Source organism: Wasmannia auropunctata, unplaced genomic scaffold (genome assembly GCF_000956235.1).
Source record: "Wasmannia auropunctata unplaced genomic scaffold, wasmannia.A_1.0 LD336116.1, whole genome shotgun sequence".
NCBI classification, from domain to species: domain Eukaryota; kingdom Metazoa; phylum Arthropoda; class Insecta; order Hymenoptera; family Formicidae; genus Wasmannia; species Wasmannia auropunctata.
The window spans coordinates 1,217,840-1,242,306 of NW_012026774.1; the positions used below are offsets into that span (position 1 = coordinate 1,217,840).

The following is a 24,467-nucleotide window of genomic DNA, read 5'->3' on the forward strand; positions in this document are numbered from 1 at the left end:
TAATTATCTGGATTTACATAAAAAAAATTCTTGCGAAAAATTCGTTTCAATGAAATCTAACAAGATTTCATTGAAACGAATTTTTCGCAAGAATTTTTTTTATGTAAATCCAGATAATTAAATATTCAATTTATTTATCTATAATTTTTGGTACATACATTCTATTTATTAAAAGATGACATTCTTAAGGTTCTTAAGGTTGCTGTCGATTTATAATTAATTTTGTCAGACTTTGTATTTTAATATATATATTTTACGTATGCATTTATTTTTTCTAATTCTTTGAATATTTTTGTTACACGGCACGTAAAATTAAAAATTATATCAAAAATATTCCATTTAGTTTATTTAATTATTATTATAATTTATTTTTCATAAAAGACGTAATTTATGATTTCTCGATAATACCGTCATCCATCCTCTTCAACATAAGTTAAATAATAATGATAATCATTTGATTGACACGTCATAAACTGCATAAAAGTACTTTAAACGAGTCTCTATATATTCACGCATTCGAGTGTCGATCTTTATGCAGATAAATGCCGTTTCTGACATACATCCATTGTCCTTTTATCACGCTTTGCGCACGTCCGCGAGCAGAAAAGCACAGGTGAAGCATGCACGTGGGGGAGTTCTTCCGCTTTTACAATCGTAAAACCGCAGGTGCAGCTTGTCACACAATGAACAATGCTCAAACACCTCGAATGAGTCCAAATTATGCGATTGCAGTTTAATGCAAATGCAATTTTCGCGAAACGTCCTCATTGTCGAATCTGTGGTCGAAACGGTAACTTTGCCTTTCTCTAGCGTCGTAAGTTAAAACTTAATAATTTTTACAAACTGATTTCATTAAGTACTAATTGACGCACATTAATTGACTTGCTGTGCATCTTATGGCTCTTCCTTTCTCGTATTTCCGATTGACGAAGTGTAGCAATAAAATCGCGCGAGAGCGCAATTAGTATGTTTCTGTCATTAATTAAACATGTTTTACGAGTGTCTTCAAATATCTTTGAAGAAGTTAATTTTATTTTTAAACACAAAATGTTTTTAATATATGCAGTTAATATTTTCGTGAAGCTTACTCCAATTTTTAAACGTTATAAATTAATTAAGCTAAAAACGCGTCACGCGAAAGCGTAACGTATAATTCGTTTCCCTGCACGAAACCATTCAAGTACGGCGAGGAACTGCTCGCGCGTGCAAAGTTTAAGTTTCGCGAATTTGATAGCTTGATCGTCAACGCGTGCATGATCGATCACACAAACCATATGGTTCACGTGCCCCCAGCATGGAAGTAATGGGTCACGGTTACATAAAGAAGACCTTAAACGGTGATCACGTTCTGTTCTTACGTTTCGAAAGCCGATATACAGCGCAGATGTTCGGAAGAATACGATCCCATTAAATAATTTTAACAAGCGTTTGATCAATACAGAAACTTAATTTAATAGGAAAATTACGTAAACGAAGTTCTTTCAGGGGATCAAAATAAAGTTAAAAAAAATTATAATGTCTCGACTTTCTTCTTAAATATTTTTTACAGGCAATTGTCAGGAGTATAGTTTTCATAGGCAAGGATAATTCGGAATTATTATAAATCAACGGATTATTTGACATAATTAAATTGCGAGATTTAATTAAGCGGTCAATTCGCTCAACAATAAATGTGTAATTTTCTATACGTTGGAAACGAAGCGAAATTCGTCCAGTAAAATTTGCAATGGATCGATAAAATTTACTATCCTCTTTGTTTTATTGCGAAGGTCAATTGATACGTTATCGTGATCATTGTCATTTCTGTGAATGCGATGAGTCGAATCGATTCCTCACCGAGAGGAAGATAAAACACTATCGTGGGAAAAACGGATGAAACATATAATCATTTTGATAATTATAAATTGGGTAATATAAGGAATAATAAATCGCAATTACTGAAAAATAACAATCGTATTGTGACAATATAAGAAAAGAATGTGTGTTCTTTACTAATTAATTTAAGCCTTAAATAAAATATAAATTCTCTTAAATTTTTCATTTTTGATATTTTTTTAGAATTTTCCTTTTTTACATCAAGATCGATTACTCAATAATACGTTTAATTAATATCAATGACTATGCGTTTATTGGAAGCCATATCGACGCAGGAAATGCGTGCCTCTCCTCCCTCGCCCCCTCGATTTCGATTTCGTCGCGACGGACTCTCAATCCGGAAGTCGGTGCTTTTGTCGAAAGGAAATATCTTCAAAGGATTTTGTTGGTCGAGCGTTTCCTGCAAACGCGCCAACGGAAATTTTAATAATTATGGAACGCATAATAAGCGTCGACTGTCGCTTGTCCCGGAATTACGAAGCCGCAGATGCACTTTCAAAATAATAGAAAGTATCAGAAAGCGTGAATGACATCCCATGTTTTCGATTATGAAACACATAAAACCGTAAATTATATAGCTGCTCGACGATACGAATAAAGTTATACAAGTAACAAATTGCGCGAACAAATAATATTGAAGTGTATTGCAAAAAAATGATCACATAATAATGATATTGATGATAGAAACGCAACATGTTACATTGTTTTCTAACTCTGCGTGATTATTGACAAAATCAAAATAAAAATATTTTGAGATTTCTTAACTATTATATAGTATATTTAAATCCAAATATTAAATATTTAATTAAATTAATTAAATTCAAATATATTTTATTTTTACCATCAGTTTTTCATCCACTTTAATTCAATAATTGCTCGGTGTTATTGCTTGTCGCGCCAAATTACGGGTCAATTTTTAGTACTAGACGTTACACCCGTTTCTTCAAGTTCGTTGCAAGAGCATTCGTAGAGGCATACCTTCTCGTGTTATTTACGGACATTACAATTATCTCGTAAAACTTTTTACGCTTCGACGTGTTACGGACGATCGCCGTTGCAGCCGTTTCTCACGAAAGAGAAAAGGCACTTCGCGAAAGGACGGTTGCTTCACGCAACATAAATTTTACGCGTGGAACCGTGGACTCTCCATTCGCGTAGGTCCGTATAGGTCTTTGCAGGTGTCGCTCGCGAAACTTTCGCACAATTCGTATGTCGCGATATCGGCTCTCAGGGCCGTTAATCTGCGACGCACCAACGCGATGGAAGGGTTGGCGAAATTGAGTTAACGTGTGAGTTAATGCCCCCGCAATTATATTCAGTCTGAACAAAAATTGGCCACTCCGCGATGCGTGTCGAGTGAGCACGCATTTTTTGCGCACAAGAAAGTAATTCCTTAAACGACCGAAGAAAATGCGTTTTTCGATTCAAAGTTTCTTATTATAGGATTTAATCGACTGTTAATATTGAAAAGGAAAATTTTGAGAATACTATTTTTTCTAAATAATTGTCTAAGCTATATGTTTTCTTAGACATTTTATCAACGACTAATTGAAGGAAACGAAATGCACGGTACAATATAATAATATTACATTTCTCGTTTCAGTGAATTTTATTACCTACCACGGATTGATAATAAACAACATAAAACGTTACATTTTTGTCTATACATACATATAGATATGCAAATCTGTACAATGAGTTTTCCTCTGATTCTATTAATTCCATGCTCTCCCATAGTAGTGATAATGAATATTCAGATATTTGTATGCGAATGTAATAAAATATCGCGCAGAAATGATCGTACGATAATCATGTTCATTCATGAACCCTTCCAGATTTCGCTCGAATTAGCCTCGATATCAATTTTGTCGTCGCAATCTCCTCGTAAAAACAAATCAGAAAATTTATTCATCAATAGCGCCAATCTCTCAAAAAATGCTGAATTGATACGAGGCACATGAGAGCGGAATTTATGTAAATCTTTTGTTCAATTTTCTCGTCTCGCTGTCACACCTTTCGCGTAAAACCGCCACGAAGCGGAGCAAATCGACATGCATTATTTATTGTCGGGGGTGCCTCTATGGGAAACTCTCTTTCTCGGGGGGTGAAAACGTCAATACAAGTTTTTGTGAGAATTTCTGCGTCCTACGCGTACTCACATAAATTATTGAATCAGCCATTAATTAAACCGCTTCCGGGGTCCTAGTTCTCATAAAAATCACAACTTAATTCTATTCGCTCGTGTGCGATAACAAAGCGCGTTTGTTATCGCACACGAGCGAATAGAATATATAATTCAAAAGATCAATAATTACTAACTAACAATAAATGTTACAGCCAGCATTATTCGTGAAATATTCGTGACACGAATGAAGCAATCGAAATAATCAATTATTTGTATTGTTGGTGCACCTTTCGCCGTGTATTGTGGGTAACCACTCGCACGTAAAGGTCCAAAGGTCCAAGAAAGGGGTAGGCACAAACAACCCTTCGACGGCGGCAGATGGTCGATTGAACAAAATCGATCTCCGATTTGATCTATCAAAATCTCGACGTTGTGTCACCGCGGGGGCGCCCGACCGCCTCTCGACGTTATTTTTAACAATTTCCACATGACGATCGACTGATAAGACGTCCGAAGGGTTTCGTAGCACAGCAGATGTTCCCGTCTAACGCGTTTGCGATATTACGCGCTTCGGCGTTTGCGCCACCTCGGTGTGTATTTTCGATAAATTAGACGGCTTGAATAGATCCTTAAAGGAGCTTAATCACGATAGCCCGTTTGCCGAGCGCAGTCTAGCCAGAGTAAAAAGAGAATTGCCCGATGATTTCGTTAGACCAAGATCGCTCCAAGATAAAGACCGAAGGGTTTCGTGACCGAGCAGATGCTTCGAAATTCGAAACGTCGTATGCCGTTTTTTGGGAATTTTTTCAACGTTTACCTACATCGTTTATCTGTTTATCGACATCTACTGAACTTACAAAAGAAAAGAATCGTTACGAAAAATATATTCCCCAATAAATAAATAAAAATACTGCACACAAATTTCAACTAATAGCATAGCGCACGTGATTTAGAAAAACGCACAAAAATCTCGAAAATTATATTTGTTGTAAATAAGAATAACCATTTATCACCATTTATTGTCCTGGTTTCTACGTTTCCATGATGTTTTCTACATATTTTCTTATATAAAATAGTTTCTTGGTTTTTATAAACATTTTAGATACCATATCTCTAATTATTCGGAAATGTTGAAGATAATCAGGATAAGTATTTCTAAATTCAAGGAAAATTTCCAGAATGTATCTTCAAATGTATTTTATAATTATAGGATATCGATTATAAATCACATAATGAATGAAATAATGTTTCAATGTACTATTTTCATCGTCTGCCCAGGAAAATCTGTGGTGATAGACAAAACCAAATCCAACGTAATTTCAACCGCGCAGGAAACTGACGGACGAAAAAGCCAGACGAAACCGCGAATTAGACAGCTGAAAGAATAATAGCGTTGCATTAGAAAGCGGGATCAATGATTGGTAAGGGCTTAATGCGTGATTAATGACCACCGGGTGTGTCGCATGACCACGTCGAGCGCGATTTTTCGTCACGACAATGCCTTTTTCCACCACCACGTGCTGCATGTCAAGATAATAGTTGAAACCGCAACCAACTCGCGAATCAACGAAATTGGAAAAGGGGTGCATGCTCGCGCGGGAGGGTAAAAGGAGACCGGGGTTTGTCTCGTCGATTACACTCGATTGCAGCGCGGCACGAGTCGCCAAACAAAGAAGATAATAATACGGCGGAAACGAAAAGCCGGACAATAATGTCCGGTGGCGCGGGCGATATTTGGCGGAAAAGGGTGCATTCGTGCGTGATCCGTTAATTGTTACTGCGCGTTTAAGGCGTTATTCGGTTACAATTATGTGCTGTAATAATATGTAATATCACTGAAAATAATATCCATTTTTTTTATATTGCACGCAACTGTAAATCGAGAAGCATATTTCCGAACCGCTTTAAATTTGTTCTGCTAAATATTACGCCTGGTATAGAGTTACAAAAAGATGAAAATTTGAAAAAGAATTTTAAAAAATAAATTTTTATGAATAATCGTTATAATTACGACACTTAGAGTCCGACTATCGATTGGTTAGGAGGAAAAGATTAGAGATACCTTTATCGCACCGTCTGGCCAAAAACGAAATGATAAGGTTAACAGAAATTCCAATTATATTGTCGGGGGTAGGGATATATTCATTGTCTATATTAACCCTTGTCGCACGAGCGATCGGATAATTTAGTCTTTCAAGTGACTGATGTGCACTTTTGTGACCATTGCATATGTGTTGTGCATAGCTGTTTTTGTTTCAACTGTTTCAAGATTTTCTTTCGTATCTTATTTACTATTAAATACTGTTATTGCAATTAATCGTAACAGATATGGTAAAATAGCGGTGCGTATATGCTGATAAATTCTTAAATCAAAAAATATTGACGATAAAATATGAAGCGATCATCTGTAACAGTACTGATCGGGATAGTGATCTTGTTAGTCGGAATAGAAATTTTATTGATCTACAGTTAGGTAACTCCATTTTATCTTTTTAAGTATAATAATTTCCATCTGTCGATTTTATGATAATTGATACCTTCACTTTAACTATCTAAATTAATTTTCTTTGAGAAAATATAAAATTGAATGAGTAAATATCGATAAAATATCTGTTCTAATAGTTGCGTGCACCACCGAGGCATATGGAAGTATCACATTGCGAAAGAAACCAGACGTAAATAAGAGAAACAGTACAACAGCTTCTCCAGAACCTACGACAGTGAATCCAACAGAATCAAGCGCAACAACTGAAACGCCGACAATACCTGATTGTAAAAATATAACGGAAAAATCTACGACAACATCGACACCTCTTCCGACGCCTGTTTCAACGTGTCCTACGAAGCCTGTTCCGACGTCGACTACTCCAACAGTTTCACCAACTACAACAGCAGAGACAAATTCAACTTCTACCGATACTAATGCAATCGTCAATGCTACGACAGAAATTACAATTGAAAATATGAATAGAATCTCACTATCATACTCGTACCATATCACTCCCAAATTTAATTATGTTCTTAAAGATGAGAAAGGAGTAGCGTGCATTCTGGCAAACATGACGATTCGTATAAATTTACAACACACGACGGAAGATTCTCAGGTAAATAAGTAATAATATAATTTATAAAAAGAAATATCGCGTCGCGTATTTCTGAAGAAACACTTCGTAAAAATGCTCGTAACAACGATTCATATATTTTTTTAAATCGATTACTTAGCCAGAAATGACATATACATATATGTTTATATGTTTAATCATTCTTTTATCGTGTATAACAGAATACACAATTGCACTTTTAGATAAATTCTACATTGATTGTTCCGACGAACGCAACAGTCAACAAGAGAAGTATTTGCGCTGAAAAAAGAGCCAATATGACTTTGAGCTGGAAACCTGTTCAAAATCAAGTGTACAATAAGAAGTGCAATAAGAAGAACGAAATTACTTTTGATTACATTCACGACAATAGCAACTTTTTCCTTAATTCCATTTTCGTCGACTTGCATTTGAATGGTAATAATCTTTTCGTTATACATCAAATTGCATCATAAAATTTTGCAAAAAATGCATACACAAACGTCATATAATACAACACACTTAATTTTATTTCGATTTTTTTCATTTAAAAATGTTACAAAAGTATTATTCTTATTATTTCATTTTTAAAAAAGTATAAAAGTGTTATAAAAATATTTTCACAATATTTAACAGAAACAAGAATAACGGGAAATACAATGATTAAACATCTGCAATTATTCTCCGCTCCATTAAAAAATGGAATATTTATATGCAAAATGAATACTAGAATAAACATCAAGAAGGACATAAATGTTGATATTTCTAATATCCACTTAATTGTTTTCAATAAGTGTTCCAACGATTGCACGAGAACAGGTATAGTATAATTATAATTTCATCTATGATTAAAATATTGATTTCACTGATTGCTTTTAGTTAGCAGTTAGTTTCAGTTAGAGTTTATAGTATCAGAAAAATCAAAACATAATATTGTTTCAGAGACTAATTGCAATATTGACAAAATCGTTATTAAATCTCTGACGATTAGTGGTACAATAATTGTTGGTATCGTTCTCGTTCTGATACTCTTTTTCTCATATTTATTATGGCGTGCGCAAAAAAAAGGAAAACCAATTTCGAAGGATTTTTAAAGAGTTTCAAGACGTAAGGTATTATTATACTTTTTAAAAGAAATAGTTTTAAAGCGATGGCACAAATAACTTTTAGAAATGTCAACGAGATGTTGATGGAAGGAATTGTAAGACGTACATGGAATTACATATCACGTGGATTTCTTATTCTAATAAAGATTATTAAAGAGAAATATCTACTTTTATTTACAAATAAATATTTCTATTAGAATTCTATTAGTATTTTAATAATCGTATATAATTTAAATTAAATTAAATTATCTGTATACTATGCGTCTTCGTTTTCTTTTCTTCCTTTGAATATTTCCCGTTAGTAAATACTCGGTGTTCACGGATTGAATTGACGCTCGTCGATCCATAGGAGATGTGCCAATAAAGATTACGTATGGCACTGGGAAACACAGCATTTTTTAATTAGAACCAGACTTAACAAATAGTTTGGGATTTCAATCGCCCCCTGTATCCGTCACGGTTACGCCCACCCCAATTACCTCGTTACTTGATAAACTGTAACATTTACGGCGCCATCTGCGCAATCGTGTGAACGTTGATCAGCCGGGAAATATTCTGTGCGGCATACATCCTTTATGTATATTGATCTCAATTCAAGTGATTTTCGAAGCGAAATCGATGCAATGTTGTTTATATAAACGGTTGCATTGTTTTCCAATATTTTACGAATTTACATAGCAAGCCTCCGATGTATTCACGTAACGACGAGAATATCATCTACGATGTACGTCGCTCGGTGACGCGTACCGGAAAAAGATCGTATTTCATACCGATTCCGGCAGAAAAAAAATATCAAACACTACGGACACACCCTTCGTTTAACACCTGGATATCATATCGTTGGCAGCAGATGCCACAGAAAAATTTACGATTGTCCGTATTAATTGGTCAGCAGGAATGTCTACTGAAACGTGAAACATACGGGAGACATTGTTTCTATTACCGTGAGAACTATGGGAAATATTAAAAGCAAATCGTTCTGAATCGACCCGATAATATAGTGATAATATAGATAGAGAAAATATATTTATATTATTATAAAAGTAATAGAATTTTAAAAAAAGAAAGAATAAAAGTATTATTTATCGAATTTATTCTTTCTTACAATAAAATAAGAATATTTGTTAAATTTTTATATTTTTGCAGCTAATATTTTCTGACAACAACTGCTTGACTTGCTTCTAGAAAATGTAGCGAATTTGTTGGAAAGAATACCTGAACATCTTAGAAAGCGTCAGCTGTTCGGGCGCCATCCCTTTAAAATTTAAAGATCCTGTAAAGGCTATTATTCTTCGCTCCTCGTTCGAACTGAACTTCTTTGACGATATTGCGCGGAGGGTAAGCTGTGGAAAGTGTCCCCGTGTCGTCTATTTTGCAGAGATTTATGGGGAGATGTGTAAAGAGTTCTCGAGGATTTTTTATATATAGAAATAACAAGCTGTCTCTTTGTTATACCGATTGCGCGCTGTGCAAAATATTTGATTAACAAATAGATCGCTATATCGTATAAAAATACTGTGTTTCAGAATAAAACAACATTGCAATTTAAAGAGAGAGAGAGAGAGAGAGAGAGAGAGAGAATTTGTGGGAATAATTTTTCGTATAACGGCAATCCTGAATTATGATGATTACATGATTGCAAAATTATTAGTTCAATTATTAAAAGAACGAATTAAAAAATATTCAAGTTTTCATCATGCCTCAGTATTTTCATATTGTACGCAGTCGTGCGATTAATGAATTAATAATTATTATACGCGTCGTTAATTCTCAATCGATGCGAGAACAATGCGGGTATATAATGAACGCTGTTTGTCCCCGATCTCGATCTTTTTCTACGCAGCCTGACTAGACATTCTAAAATCAATAAATCTCAAGGGTCTAAAAGGACCAGGCACGCGTGCCAGAAGGAGCGGCCACGCGCGCTCGTGGCTTCTCTTCTTTCCGAGAAATAATTTGTGTTCAACCGACGGAGTGACTCGCTTCGCAGTCTCCCGAAACCCCGATGATTTTTATTAATACAGGAAGCGCGCACGCTCGTCACCTTCAAAATTGGCCTGGAGTGAAAAAAAATTCCGAAATTGCTGTGCGCGAAATTACTACGTGCCTAGTAACTTCTCCTTTTTACTTTAAAATGTACAGTAAGTAAGGAAGAAGGAAGTCAAACGGTTCGTCCTGCATCGCGATAAAAACAATTTTCAGCGATCTCTTCTCGATAATGCAAAAATATTATTTTCGATAAACGCAAAAGAAAAACTGGAAACTCTTGTGTTGCGGCACATAAATTATTTAAACATGACCTAGTATATTCTCACAATGTTTCCATGTCCTTTATGTATTTTTTTCCGTTGCGCGAGAACAAATACACCTGTCACGATTCAGTCGTTGTCACGCAGAGCGTGTAGTTCTTCCTCGAGCAATTGCGTCGGATAAGTCAATCCGCCCGTCTTGCGAGCAAAGATAAAAGAAGAAGAAAGAAGGACGAAGAACAGATACACCAACCGGAGGTTCCGGAGTTGCTAAGGCTCCTTTCTTCTTCTCTCTCCTCTCTCTCTCTCTCTCTCTCGTCCTCAAAAAGTTACGGAGGCCACGAGACGTCTTGGAAGTATGAGGGCGCAGATGGGATTGTGTTTAATGAAGTTTGGCCCGAGTTGCACCTGCCACTTTCGAGGCATCTCGGACCAACGGCCGTTACACCGCCTCGAGCACTCGTCAAGAAATTGGCGGGAACCGCGTTCCCAGGAGTCTGCGAGCGACTCTCCTATCTGACAACAGCTATTTCGAATTTCCTCTTTTTTCCGTTTGAGGCCTATCGTTAAAGTGCACGCGCGTTGCAATTGCGCGCTCCTATAATCGGACGCGGCGGAAAGAGTCGCACGTGATAACGACATTGTTTTCTCAATTTCACAGTCAAGAAACTTTGTGAGGTCAAACAATATTATAGGTTTCATAATGAATACGAAGACCTTTGATAATTTCTTAAAATTTCTATCATCTTCTTCTAAATCTTTAAATAATACTGGCTTGTTCCAATTGAGTTCTACGCAAGTAAATCACTTTCAAAAGTTGTTTCTTATAAACATATTTTAAATTTAAATCAAACTGTCGCCAGAAGAATTGAAAATTATCAGCACGGCACATTTCGGTTGAGTGTCGTGCTGATGGCAAAAGTAAAAAACTTAGAATTAACGGGAATACTTGATAGATGTCATAATATTTGACGGTATATAGTAGATTAGAGCAAGATGTACCGTACTGGAATGTAAAGTTAGCACATCATTTTTTATTTTTTATTATTTTGATATTAAAAATGCGGAATATTTTTTAAATATTTATCAGGAACGGTAGAACTATAGAAAGTGTTACTGGAACTATTATTGTTTTTTTAAAATTAATAAAATGTTGTGCTAACTTCACGCAGACACGTATTAATATTCATTTAATTTTGTTCATCTTCTACTACAATGTATAATAAATATTGATAATAAAAATATTCAAAATGCTAATAAATAAATATCTGTTTCTCTATCCGCTCATTTTTGTTTCTGATTATGTATATATGTTTATCTTTTTAACCTACATCAAAACAACTTTACAATTAATGTCGATAGAAGCTGTAAAACTGCCCAGCAGATCGAATTACTTTGTGCCCACACGACAAGACGGTTTCTCGTTGGATCAACCGACAGTTTTTTTTCTCACTCGATGGAACATGTCCTTCCTGTTCCTGCTTCGACCATGGAAATATGAGAACTTAGTTAGCCAAATGATGGGAAGAACAGGGATCTTTCGTGACACCGATTTAATTATTCCCGACATCTGGTACGTATTAAAACATTAAGTCTTGTGTGAAATGAATCTTTTGACTTTTCAAATTAATAAAACGTAAAAGCAAGAATACAAGAATACACGTTGCAACTACTGCAACAAATTACTGTATAACTTTGCTATTACGTTCCAGTACTTATTTCGTTTACAAACAACGAAAAAGTTTTCTTTGAATCTCTTGCCGTGCACTTTGTGACGGAAAAGTTCTAATTTTTAAGAATGATAGTGTTCCACAAGATTTACAGTCCGTCAGGCTACCGTGAGAAACTTCCTTCTATTTGCGATTTAATTACCTTCAACATCTGGCTATCCTGCCTGCGCTTCCTGACAGAATTTCCTTCTTTCATCTACGAGCTTCAAACTCGTCATCAATCTGTCTCTCAAACTGACTAGTCAAAACTTCACGCAAATGAATCTCGTTATGCTTTGTGCAAATAAATGGAAAATCATACCAAAGTACTGTACTGTTAAATTGAGACAATGAAACGATAGATTTCTCACCTTTTTATTACAAATTGCATTCGTGAAAAAAAAATGTAATCATATTTCATCGTCTTCGGAAATTATCGTTAAAAGACATATCGGATAAGCGCGCAGAATCAATGTATAGAACATTGAGATTTTTAAATATTCACTATCCAGGCTCTCGTCTCTCACTGAACGAAACAGCTGTTCCACCCCCTCCAACGGGGGTAACTCGGCCGTCTTTTGCCGGCATTCAGACTATCTGAACGAACTATCGCGCGGAGGTGGAGGCTTCGAAAGGTCGACGGTAAATGTACAATATGATGTAGGTACGAGCAGCTGGAGCAGCGGAGATTCGTAAAGCTCACCGTCACGCCTTCCTCCCGCATTGTTCGGAATCTCGGCTGTATGTACGTTTTTGCTTTCTTTCTATGTGCTCCGGGTCTAACTTCCCGAAGCTCCCCATGATATCTTTTCGAATTAAATGAGACTCGTAAAGACCGCGCAATTATGATGCACTATTAAGAACACTCTATTAAGAAACAGGATACGAATGACAGGATGAAAAACACTTGCATCGGAACCTCACACTTTTATCGCCAGTACTTTTGAGTTCGTTAGTTATCATTTAACTGGACAACAATAACAACTGTAACAAGATTATGTAGTAGTAATAAAATTTCTATCTTCTTTCTCGTGTTACTAAGTGACATACGCATTTTTGCAATTGGTCCTCCAATATTATTTATTCTTAGTAATATAATACGGTAAATTATGGATTGCGATGCATTAAGGTTTATTTTTCTTATCTGAGCTAAGAAATTTAGTAAAGGAAAATTATCTATATTATACAATCATTTTCACTCATACCTTTTACTCCGAAGATTATTGGCCGTTGGCTATTTTCAAATATAAATATCGTAAACTAGACGTACAAATAAATTAAATAAGTTAAATCTGTATACACATGTACGAAATAAAGTGTGACGCATGCTACGAGATTCGAGACGCGCAAATCTATAAACATCAAACATGATATCGAGTAATGCCACCTAGTCAAGTCACGGCTCGCTATATCACGGCCAGTCGAATGACAGGGGTAAATTCGACCGTTACAGAAAAGTACGGGGCACATTGCAGTGCTCGACCATGGTGGATGTGTGTGTGCGTGCACATACGGCATCGTATGCTCTTCTCGTATGCTCCATCATGGACAGGTGAACACCGTGACCACCATGGGCCAGCGCGCCCGTAACGATCATTACGGTTTGTGATTGCTTCTTGAGATTTTTCCACGTAGTAAGTATTCGCGAGACAGTTGTTTGGTTATTATTACTGATTATTACGCGCTTTACTGCTTGATTACTCTCTGATTATACCTCCCAACTCCCTCTGATATCAGACGCAGTTTGCGATTAATCATTCTCCCATCGATACATTGTAAGGAATGTTCCTTATAAGGAATGTACACGATAAAGATTTGAGAAGCGAGTTTGCCTGCCGAGCAATCTAGCCTTCAAATCTTTGTAGCGCGCAGATATTAATGCGTAAATCAATCTCTTTATTCTCCGGAGCGTAAATTGTTTCTCCTGCTCTCGTTTCGGCACAGCCGTTGGATCTCCGAGGAAATGCCGACTTCCTCTTCGTTTAAACGCGGGAATGCCAATATCCGTGGGGGATTTCGAGTTTCGAGTTCCCCCGCGCTCCCCATCGGGCTCCCACTTCCGGTTCTGGTCAAGCAGACCGGAACACGCGGGGTCCCCGCGTACACCGTGACGTCGGAGCATCGTCAAAAATTAGGGAGAAACCGATCTGCAGGGGTTCCACGCCAGGATGTAGCTAATGCCACAATTTTAACTTGAACCGAAGACAATTACTGACTCGATTATTTTTCACGGTTTTATGATTGATCTAATGGATGTGTTCACGATTTTTAGAAATTTTGGACGATTGAATGTTACCGTTAAGCCGTCGGTTTCTTATTTTATTTCTTTTTTATTATATCCTCATGCAAGAAACTGATGAAAGTATTAAAAGAAGGAAATAAATAAAACTTATATATGATATCACTTTTTAAAACTAATATTAATTCGATAATAACATTCACAAGATTTATAACATTTATAAAATTTACCTAGAAATCTAAGTTTTTTAGAAATATATACAGCAATTTTAGAATATATGAATTAACGGTAGCTTCTTCTTGCATTCGTATTCTTGCCATGATACCATACGTGCTATTATCATTTGCAGACACGATCGTTTCTTCGCAACGGAGGAAAGTGTCGGATGAAAAGATGATCGACAGCTGACGTCGTTGGGGAGGAAGAAAGAGAAAGAAACTTTCGAACGAAACGATCGAAGAAGCCGCGAGGAATAAGGTAAGAAAACTCGAAACTCTACCCTTTGGCCATCGACACGAGCACCTGGCAGCATATGCGCCAAATATAAAAGATACGAACGTCTCCGCAGGCCGGTCTCTATCGCCCTCTTTCTCTCTTTGCAAATTCTCTCTGTGCCCCCGTGCTTGGGAGGCCCCGAAAAATTCTGCGGAATCGCCGATGCGTCTCGCGTGGCTTTCGTTCGGCTCGTCGAAATTAACGGGAGCGCACCGCGTGTCGGCCGAGCTGGTCGGTCAGCTGTTGGTCGTGATTGTTGCCAGCCGCGTATTAACTCTCTCTCTCTCTCTCTCTCTTTCTCTCTCTCTCTCTCTCTACACCAGACAACGTACACGAGAAGGTTTATTGTCAATCTTACGTAAAAATTCTCGTCGATATCAATAGGCGTGGTAACATTTTGTGCCGAGACGTTCTGCAATCCTGAAATCCTTAGTTTTAGCCCGGTAGATTTTTTGAATGTAAAATAAATTTCTTAAGAGAAGAGAAGCTGATGAATTCTTATTAAAGGAAAAGGATTTTCTTTAATAAGAATTAAAGCTTAATGTCAGCGAAGCAACATTAATAAAAAGATTTCTACTAATCTTTCATCTACTTAATAAGAAACTAACCACTGTGGTGGAATTTTATTACACTAAACACCATAGGTTCGTTTAGGAAGAAAAATCGTGTAGGAAGCGGCATGACGAGGGGTAGAAACTGGACAATGGAGCTCGTGTTGAGTGTGCAACCACCTGTACTCGCAGGTATCCGAAAGCGTCTGCGAGAATACAACGTCGCCTTTTCCACGCGTCTGTATCAGACGGCGAAAACAAACGGAAGCAGTCGCGTGGCTGCTTTTACGCGGAAATTTGATATATTCGGTCAGTGTTTCATCTGCTCGCCGCAGGATACCCATGCGCGCGTCGGAGTCGGTTATCTTTCCATCTTTCTTACGATACAGAGCCGTGTGTCTTAATGATGAAAATGAAATAATATTGTTTTGAATCCTCCTTTTAAAATCTCGTTATCCGAGAAGATACGATAGCGGAACAGTTTGACGTTCCTTGACAGAAATGAGACGGTGGCGCCTGTACATCGTCGCGTTTGTCATATTGTACCGGGAATAAGTGGGATGTGCAGACAGCTGCCGTTGGGTTGCAGATGCTCTGAAAATTTTGAAATTCCAGCCACGTCGTAAACAGTGGAACGCCGCCAACTCGGATGCACCCGAGGCTGTACACGATCTTCGTACGCAAAAGATCCGATCGTTTTCGAACGCTTCGGAATCCGATTGAGGTTCTGATAAAGAAGAAAACTTCTGCAATTGAATGCTTTAAAAAAATAACGGCTTAATTAATAACACCTCAAGCTAAACAGCGAAGTATTAAATTATCATTCACGAATGATTCGTGCTTTTCTTCGAGATGATCTGTCTCATCATAAAATTTAGCCTCGGTTTGCTTATCACTGAACGAGATATCAATTTTATTCAGATCACGTAACATTTGATAAATGATCTATTAATGCTAAACGTGACTCTTGCGCAAAGAAATTAAAAGTCTTTTTATCTTGTGTCTTTAAGGTCCAATTAACTCGCTATTTCTCGTTTAAATTAACATCTTATAAAGCGTTTTTTTTTTTCTATCCTTTGTTGCGTCTAAACGGCGCGGCGGATACGTCGCTCGGCCTCCGTATACATGAGGCTGAAACGATCGCGAGTAATTGAGCCAGTTTACCCACGCGACGCAAAAATCGTGCGTTCACCGGAGCGGAGGAAACATTTAACGCAGGATGTTGCTGTGCACTTTGTGCGTGCAGCTTTCGCGCTCGTTTATTTCTCTTCTCTCGCCGATACGAGTCCGCGTATAGGATCGAGCGCTTGCACGATGCAGAAAAAGACGAGGAAAAATTGCCAGTTGCGGAGTTAGTCGCTTTCCAGAGCGCGCGAGAATGTAGTGACACCGTTCTTCGAGGGAACGACAACGCGCTCAAGGTCGGCACCGCAATTTCAGTCAATTTAGATCTCCTGCGTGCTACGAGCTGTAATTCGCAGGATTTTTACGGACGTCAGATTGATAATAACTGACGTTTTTCTCTGACGGGTGACGTAAACGTCCTTCCGTTTTTTTTTGCATACGATAAAAGTGGCCTAACGTCTGAGTTTTTTCAATTGCATGGAATATTATCAAAATTTCAATCGACCGTTCTACAAATTATTTTATGTAGTATTGGCCATGGTTTTTTCACAAACGAGCTAAGTCATAATCGAATCGATTTTTGTTGAAGAGAGAAGAAAAGAACTGTGGCACCCGAGGATCAGAGGTGAGACCTTAGCTTATTCTTTACATTTTGAATATCCTATAGAAAGCGCCCTACCGAATCGTGTTGACTTGCTACACAAGACCAGGTATTCATAGAAAATGTATAGAATACGCAAAAAAATAATGTAAAATAGCGATTATGACTAACTGGCGTTAACGCAGCTAATTTAAAGGCGAGGTAACGAGGTGACTTAACAGTGGAAGGCGACAAGCTATTGATCTCACGAAAAGATGTAATACTAAGCAGGCGTATAATGCGATGCACCCCTTTTACATCACAGAGTTAATCATTACGAAAACCGCACGATTACAGTTACGGTGGCTCGTTCGTAAGCCACGTCTACCGAAAATTTCTATGCGCTCGAGAAAGCGCGATTGCGGCGATTCGAAGGGCGATTCTCTGCCTCTCCGGGACTTGCTTCCACTTGGTCTCTCCCTCTCGGTCTCCGGCTGCTTCCACCTGCTCGGGCGACCGTTTTTTCTTCTTGCTGCAGAACGCCCGACTTCCCGCAAAAATGCTCAGGGCAATCGTGTCCACGACAATTGGACGAACTGTCCCTGCAGTCTCATTGGGCGCTTACAGAATCAAAATCTATTCTTCCATAAACTTTTCCGGAGAAATGTTATTCAATTTCTAAACCTCGCCTCAAACTGGAGCTGAATAGAAAGACAAACTTTTTGTACCAATCTAATTTACAGCATCAAATTCGATCTAACATTTTATTAAAATACTATCTACAAAAGAATTAAAATAACAGTAACAATTTTTAAACAGAATCTAATGTAGGTATGTATTTATATGGAAATGCAAATCATTTCGAATTTACGAAAAAAAATTTATTTAAAATCTACTTCTTATATCAGTATTATTATATTGAGAGAAATTATATATTTTTAAAATTAATTCCTTAAAACTTATTCATTTTTTAAGTACCCATTTAATTTCTTAAAACTTATATGTTTTTTCAGTATCTACAGACAGATTTTTTTATAAAATTAATTTAAGAAATAGATTTTAAATATCTATTAATTTGAATAAAAATGAATAGAGTAATCTGCGTGGCAACGATAAAGAGACTGTTTCCGCGCGCATCGATAAGGCGCAGCATCAACGCAATCCAGAAAAAAGCTCGGAAGATGGATCATTTCGAATCCCATCCCGCGACACGCTCGAACTACGATCGTGATCATTCTATACGTCATGCTACTTAGAAAAAAGGCAAAAAGCACGTTTCATGGTGCGCGCGCTCGCTCTTCCCTACCACGAGAGATCGCTTAGCATAATCCGTTGGACGATTTCAAACGAGAGAACACGGTGGTGAGGGTTACACGTGGAGAACGCGCGCAACTAGAAAAAGAACGAGCGAGCGGACGCCGTCGTTCGCGCGACGAGGATGTCGCTACGCAAAATTCGCGCCAATTTTACTGCGCAGCCCGCACGGCGCTCCAATCAGATTTGAATTCAAACGTCTGGTAGAAGGGAACACCGGACCTCGTGGCTACGGCTCAAACGGATACGAGCTGACTGGCTCCCACCGCCCAGAGAACGATCCCACCAGAACTAGTCTGACCGTGGAACGGTGAGGACTGAGGGTCGATTGGTCTTGAACGGAGCTGTTCGACATCGCGCGACGGCCCGTGACTGAGCGACTGAAGAATCGAGGAAGAAACTTCACAGAAAAGTCGAGCGGATCAGCAGGATTTCCACGGCCAAAGATTCACCCGCTCTTCCGGGATACCGTACGGAGAAGAACTGCAGGCAGCTCTACGTCCGTGGGTGTCACATTCGCTGAAACGGAGAGGCACGCGCGGGTACGTACTTCGAATTGGAAAACGAAGGCTCCCGAGAATCCACTTGCCACGACTACGCGTGCGACTACGGTGGAGACACAACAAGTACCCGAGATGCTGGTAGCCTCGATTTGTCACGAGATCTACTACACGGTGTTGCCCAGCACGACTATGACCTCGCGGGTACCACGCTGCCTCTTCGGTCGGCCGAACTCGCGGGAGACCATAGAGATGCTCCAGGAGGCGCTGGATGCGGACAGGCGCAAATTCGCTAGAAGATGGGGGGTGGATCCTTGTTCCGAGGATAAGGAGAATAATTATCAGAGGCGGAACAACGAGAGGAGCGACCGGTCGCCCGGCAAAAAGCGGAGTAATCCGTATTCAAGGCAGACCAGCATTCACGGTGAGCAACATTTCTCTTTCTCTCTCTTTCTCTCGTCGCAAAATATCAACGCGTAAACTTTATTGACGTAAAATTTGCCCGGCGGCAATTTTTAGGCGCGCGCGAACGCGCCACATGCGTATAATATATATCCGCGGAATATGCATGAGGGGAGCATGAGTCATATACGTATTAAACGTTCGACAAGTTTCTGCGGATGAACGCAACGAGTGAGAATTTCACGGAATGCATGTACCAGTAGCACGAAAGTAGGTCGGCCAATATCGTCTTCTTGGGTTTAATGAGCGCGGACACACATTCTAAAAATATCTCTTACACATAATTCAACATGGCATGCCGCTGTAAAGTTCATCATTGAGGTGGGAACAGAATTATGTAACGACACTGGCGCAGTATGGCAATGAATATTCGCGTTCTTGCGACTTGTAACCAATGCGTCGTTATAAGAAAGCAAACTCCAACGTTCGAATCAGATTTTTTTAATTAATAGACTGCTATTTATGCCTAATGGATGACGCTGGAACGGGATTGCGAATCTATTCGCTGTGGCGTCGTAGAAACGGATCCGCGGCTTTTTGGCGGGAAAGACGTGACGAAGAAAGGGAAGCCGGACGCGCAGACGCGACCTGGTCGCGTGGCTCTCCGACCTGTTTTCTTATTCTAAGCCCGCCGCCTCTTCCGCCTTCTCTCCTCCTCTCGCCTCTATAGTCCCTCGCCAGAATACTCCCGGCTACCCGTCTTACGCTCTCCTTTGACCAACCTTCCACCCTGTCGGGCTGTCGCTTTCTTACGCCAGAAGCACGCGTTGTAAACGGGTCGCAGACCCGTTGCAGCGATAATCCAAAGTGGTCTAAATCCCGGACTAAAGAATTGTAGCTTTCCCTTCTGATGACGATTTAAACACATAAGTGTATGTAACTTATTTCTACAGATTTTACCAATTCTTAAACAATTTGGAATTGTATTGTAAATAGAATTCAATATATGAGCAATGTTTTTTTAATTATTTATAAAAGGTAAATTAATGACTTCATCTTCGTCAATAATTTTTTTAATTTGAAATTTGTGTATTTTTGAAAACAAATTTTTAACCAAATATGGAATATTTGAAAATATTAAAATATTTAATAAGTTGAAAAGTTATAAACAATTGTAGTTTCGTTAAAAAAAAATTAATTTTCAGTAATAAAGCACTATTTTTTTTCTGTAATTTCGTCATATTCAGAGAACGCATTCACTGGCTTCTACGCGGCAACCAAATATATATCTACGAAAAAAATACTTGCGTTATCACGAAAAGATAAGTGAACACGTGTGGTGGGCGATCGTGAGAAACGATCGGTCGCCGGTTCGTGCAGGGTGCAGTTTAGGGAAGGAACACGTTGCGATCGGGAATGAGATCACGGCTATGAGTCATGCGTCTAAGGCGAGCGACACACGTACCTGTAGGACACTGTGAGTCATCGAAGGGCCCCGAATTTCCAAGGAGTAAAAGAGACTCGCGATTGCATTCCTTGGATTTTTCAGGCATGAATCAATCACGCTCGCTTCTTTCGCTTTATCGCATGGATTCTTATGCACAATGGACATTTTATTTCCTCGACCAAGTGCAAAATATTGCATGTTTCTAAACACGACCGATAATGTCGAGCAAATAGCATGTCAGATCGAAATCGGATCGAAAGTATCTTGCTCTTCGAGAGCATCTAAAAAAAAAGATGTTTATTCCTCGATCAGCGTACAGAACGGCTCTAATATGCTTTTTGAAATTATATAGGAATTCATAGTGGTTCGCAGGTTAAAGAAATCGTCCGTACGTTGAAACACGCGTACGCGATAATCTTGCAGAGGGGGGGAAACCTATGGTTTCTCAACCTCGAACTGAGATCCTGTGCCTATTTGCACTGATAATCCCCCCCCTCCCACCCACACACACACCCACACACACACGGTGACTTCTTGGGCCTGGAAACACAACGAGAGACCCTCGAAAATTCAACAGAGCGGGACGGCGCAACCAGCTCTTTTTCCACCGACACCTGTTGGCCCTTGCTAAGGGCCCATGACGACTGGAACGTCTTTTCCCACGATTAAATCAGACCCGCGAACACGCGATACCGTGCCGCGCGGGACCTTACGAAGGTCGCGCACCACCTGCCGAGACAAGTTGCACTTGATGCAAATACAAGGACTAAATGCACTAATTCGCACTTCTGCTTTACATCTAACATCTTGGATCATTGAAAACTAACAGAATTTATTCATCTAACGATATAAAGTATAGCACGCACACACATATACACATATACATACATTTTTCCTAATAATTTACTTATTGTAGCAATTTTAGTTGTCACGTGTTCGCGTTTCAGCCTTGTATTTGCTTCAAGATTTAAAAAAAAGTAATTAAGATCTACATACAATCAATAAAATTGTCAAATAAAGAAATATCTAAATTTTCATGTTGTATACTGTACCTATCTGGCCTAAATTACACGACCGAGAAAGTGCTCTTCCATCTATGATTAACCGGAGAGATTAAGCACGGATTGTATCGCAAGAAACGGAGGATATAGCGGTATTATTTTCTCATCGTGAAATAAAAAAAACTCTCGACCTTCTCCTGAGATATTGACAAAGAGCTTCTTCAATCGCGACTTAAAGCAGACTTCGTGATCCATTCGTGTGGTTTCCCCGTAAAATCGAAGACGCCTTATAGAGCCTAGGATTCAAACGAAATCCTTCGCTCGAATGAAGAACCCACATTCGGATCCGCGAACAAAAGAAAATTTTTGAGACGGAATCACATTCGAGACATATGGACAGGTAAACGTCGAGCTTTCTTCGGTGCATCTAGGATCTACTTCGCGGCACGTTGAGGCGTGGAAACAGATGTTGACAAGCGAAATTGTAAACGCGACTGCAGAAAAGGGGGGAGGGAGAGCGAGGGAGGGGAGAGAGAGAGAAAGAGAGAAAGAAAAGACGTTGAGGAAGAACTCGGTTTCGCGCACCATATGGCGGACCGTTGCCAAAAAGAGAGAAGCGCGGAGAAAGGATCATGTCCTCGGCATATGGCCGTTGTATGGATTTTTTTCAGTCTTTTTTCACGTCGATTTATCGGTCTGGACCGCGCTCGATTTGTTATATCACTCTTTCGCGAACGCTAATATTCCTCAGTACTTTAAATGCCACGTTATGGATAATAATGACCGATTAAGTTCTATTCTCGTGTTAGGAACATTAAGAAAAAGATCAATCAAGATTCTTGTGAACTTAACTAAACGTCGCAAAAATATGATCGCAATAATGTGACTTTATGGTTTTAGCTGCGAACAGCACAAACAGGTGAAAACTTAACCGAAACTAATGCTAAGCCACGTGAGATGCTAGCAATTCTGTCGCTTCGAATACTATAGACTCTTTGTATAATAGGCTTTCATGATGAAATATAAGATGCAAACGTGAATTTTACGCCCTTCACATTTTTGTCAGAGTATCGGAGAAAAGAGCAGATTTCCAAACCGGTGCTGTTAACATTAAGTCGCACCTGTCAAGCAGTCAGTCAGAAAGAGAGAGAGAGAGAAAAGCAGAAAGAAACGAGGGTAGAGCGCTCAGGTGGCTACCTGATCGAACTTAGGGTGTCCCTAAGACGCGGTCTTTGTTGTGGAAATTTCGTACTGCGTCTCCTGCATGGTGTTCCTATATACAGGTTACACTACGTCGTTGCCTTGACGTAGATGACCCCGTCGATCCACGAAACCTCGTAGATTATTACGGAACCTTGAGAATATACTTGTTACGAGAAGCTTCACGTGTTTCTTCGTGGAGATACATATCTATTCACATGGCGCGAAATTCGCGTATCGAATGAACGGAACGAACGACTTTCTTATTAATTTCACTTATTTTTATGTAACATAATAGTGCTATTAATAACAACTTACAACTTTTTGTGACGTTTAAATGATACATATCTAATAATAGCCGTTCAACATTTTTGTTGCAGATTATTGGCGAGCACGAAAAGTGTGCGACGTGAACAAGAAGCCGCTGACGGCCACGGTAGACGTATCGAAGCAAAATGTGGAATCGTCGAAAACAACGAAGGCGACCACCACGACAACGACAACGACGACAATAACGAAGACCACGTAGAAGACGACGTTGAACTGATTCGTATATTCTGTCGCACAGACCCCGTGCATACACATGCGGTTTTCTCTTGTTTTGCTGCGGTGGCAAAAAAAACCGCCATGTTAACTTAAATATGCCGGGCGGCAAAAAAATCAACTCAAAAGCAGTTTAAAACTTAAAAAATTAATATATATTTTACATTTAGCTGACTCTATTAAAATATTATTTAAATATTATTTAAATACGATTTTTAAAATTATAATGGACTTACTGCAAGATAATGATTGCCAAGTAATATGAAATGTGCGCATAAATTCTCAGGCGCGGGGTTTTAACGATCGTTTGCGTAAATCGGACTTCGTCTGCGCTACCGAAATTTGTATATTTATTCCCTGGTCTTTCGAGCATCATATATTATCAATCGATCAATTATTGAAATAATCCTCTTTAGAATTAATCGCGACAGACGTATTAATTAATTTTTGTAAATAATTTGTGATTTATGGAGGTTTGGATGGACTCAGCACCGTGAGAATCGCGATTGACAACTAAAATGCTTGAATGATCGATAAACCATTATGTCAATTTAAAGCAATTTACTGACATGGTTTTTAACGAGCTCTATATATTGAAAACTTCTCACAGCGGCGACGATCCATCGAAAGCCTGAAACGGTTGGTTCCAGTGACGAAGCCAACGATGCAGCGCCTCCAAAGACTAATTGATTACAAACATCAATTCGCAACTCCGCACTCTCGTCGCGTGAGAGACAGGAGAATGTCCTATGTATATGTCGTCTTAGGATTAAGAGAGAAAGTTCTCTAGTCATCTAGTCACTTAAGCTAGTAATAAACTATTGTGCTTTCATTCTTATTTCTTGCGTTATTATTTTTTCATCCTTACTATTATATTAGGAATGCTGTATATGCAATATTTTTAACGGCACCCAGTGTAGGTGGGT

The 24,467-nt window shown here is 38.7% G+C and overlaps 3 protein-coding genes across 3 annotated transcripts in view; 2 read left to right on the forward strand and 1 right to left on the reverse strand.

Moving 5' to 3' along the window:
• The window catches only part of LOC105456097 (ras GTPase-activating protein 1), a 54,205-nt gene that overhangs the window by 7,016 nt on the left and 22,722 nt on the right, over positions 1 to 24,467 (reverse strand). The gene's annotated exons all lie outside the window — the stretch shown is intronic.
• On the forward strand, positions 6,393 to 12,840 carry LOC105448314. The gene is made up of 6 exons (XM_011686824.1): positions 6,393 to 6,468; positions 6,623 to 7,104; positions 7,305 to 7,518; positions 7,717 to 7,899; positions 11,798 to 12,008; positions 12,657 to 12,840. The coding sequence occupies exons 1-6, from the start codon at positions 6,393 to 6,395 to the stop codon at positions 12,838 to 12,840; spliced, it is 1,350 nt and encodes a 449-aa protein (XP_011685126.1).
• LOC105456025 lies at positions 18,706 to 24,379 on the forward strand. Its single transcript, XM_011699822.1, has 2 exons — positions 18,706 to 19,372; positions 23,379 to 24,379. Exons 1-2 carry the CDS (start codon positions 19,084 to 19,086, stop codon positions 23,525 to 23,527), a joined length of 438 nt encoding a protein of 145 aa, XP_011698124.1. The 5' UTR covers positions 18,706 to 19,083; the 3' UTR covers positions 23,528 to 24,379.

What these genes read in the sequence shown, in the direction of transcription:
- LOC105448314 (XM_011686824.1), top strand. Translation starts at nt 6,393, where the DNA reads ATGAAGCGATCATCTGTAACAGTACTGATCGGGATAGTGATCTTGTTA. An exon ending in ACACGACGGAAGATTCTCAG is followed by an intron (nt 7,105 to 7,304) that starts GTAAATAAGTAA and finishes TTGCACTTTTAG; the next exon opens with ATAAATTCTACATTGATTGT. An exon ending in TTAATTATTCCCGACATCTG is followed by an intron (nt 12,009 to 12,656) that starts GTACGTATTAAA and finishes TTCACTATCCAG; the next exon opens with GCTCTCGTCTCTCACTGAAC.
- LOC105456025 (XM_011699822.1), top strand. Translation starts at nt 19,084, where the DNA reads ATGCTGGTAGCCTCGATTTGTCACGAGATCTACTACACGGTGTTGCCC. An exon ending in AAGGCAGACCAGCATTCACG is followed by an intron (nt 19,373 to 23,378) that starts GTGAGCAACATT and finishes TTTTTGTTGCAG; the next exon opens with ATTATTGGCGAGCACGAAAA.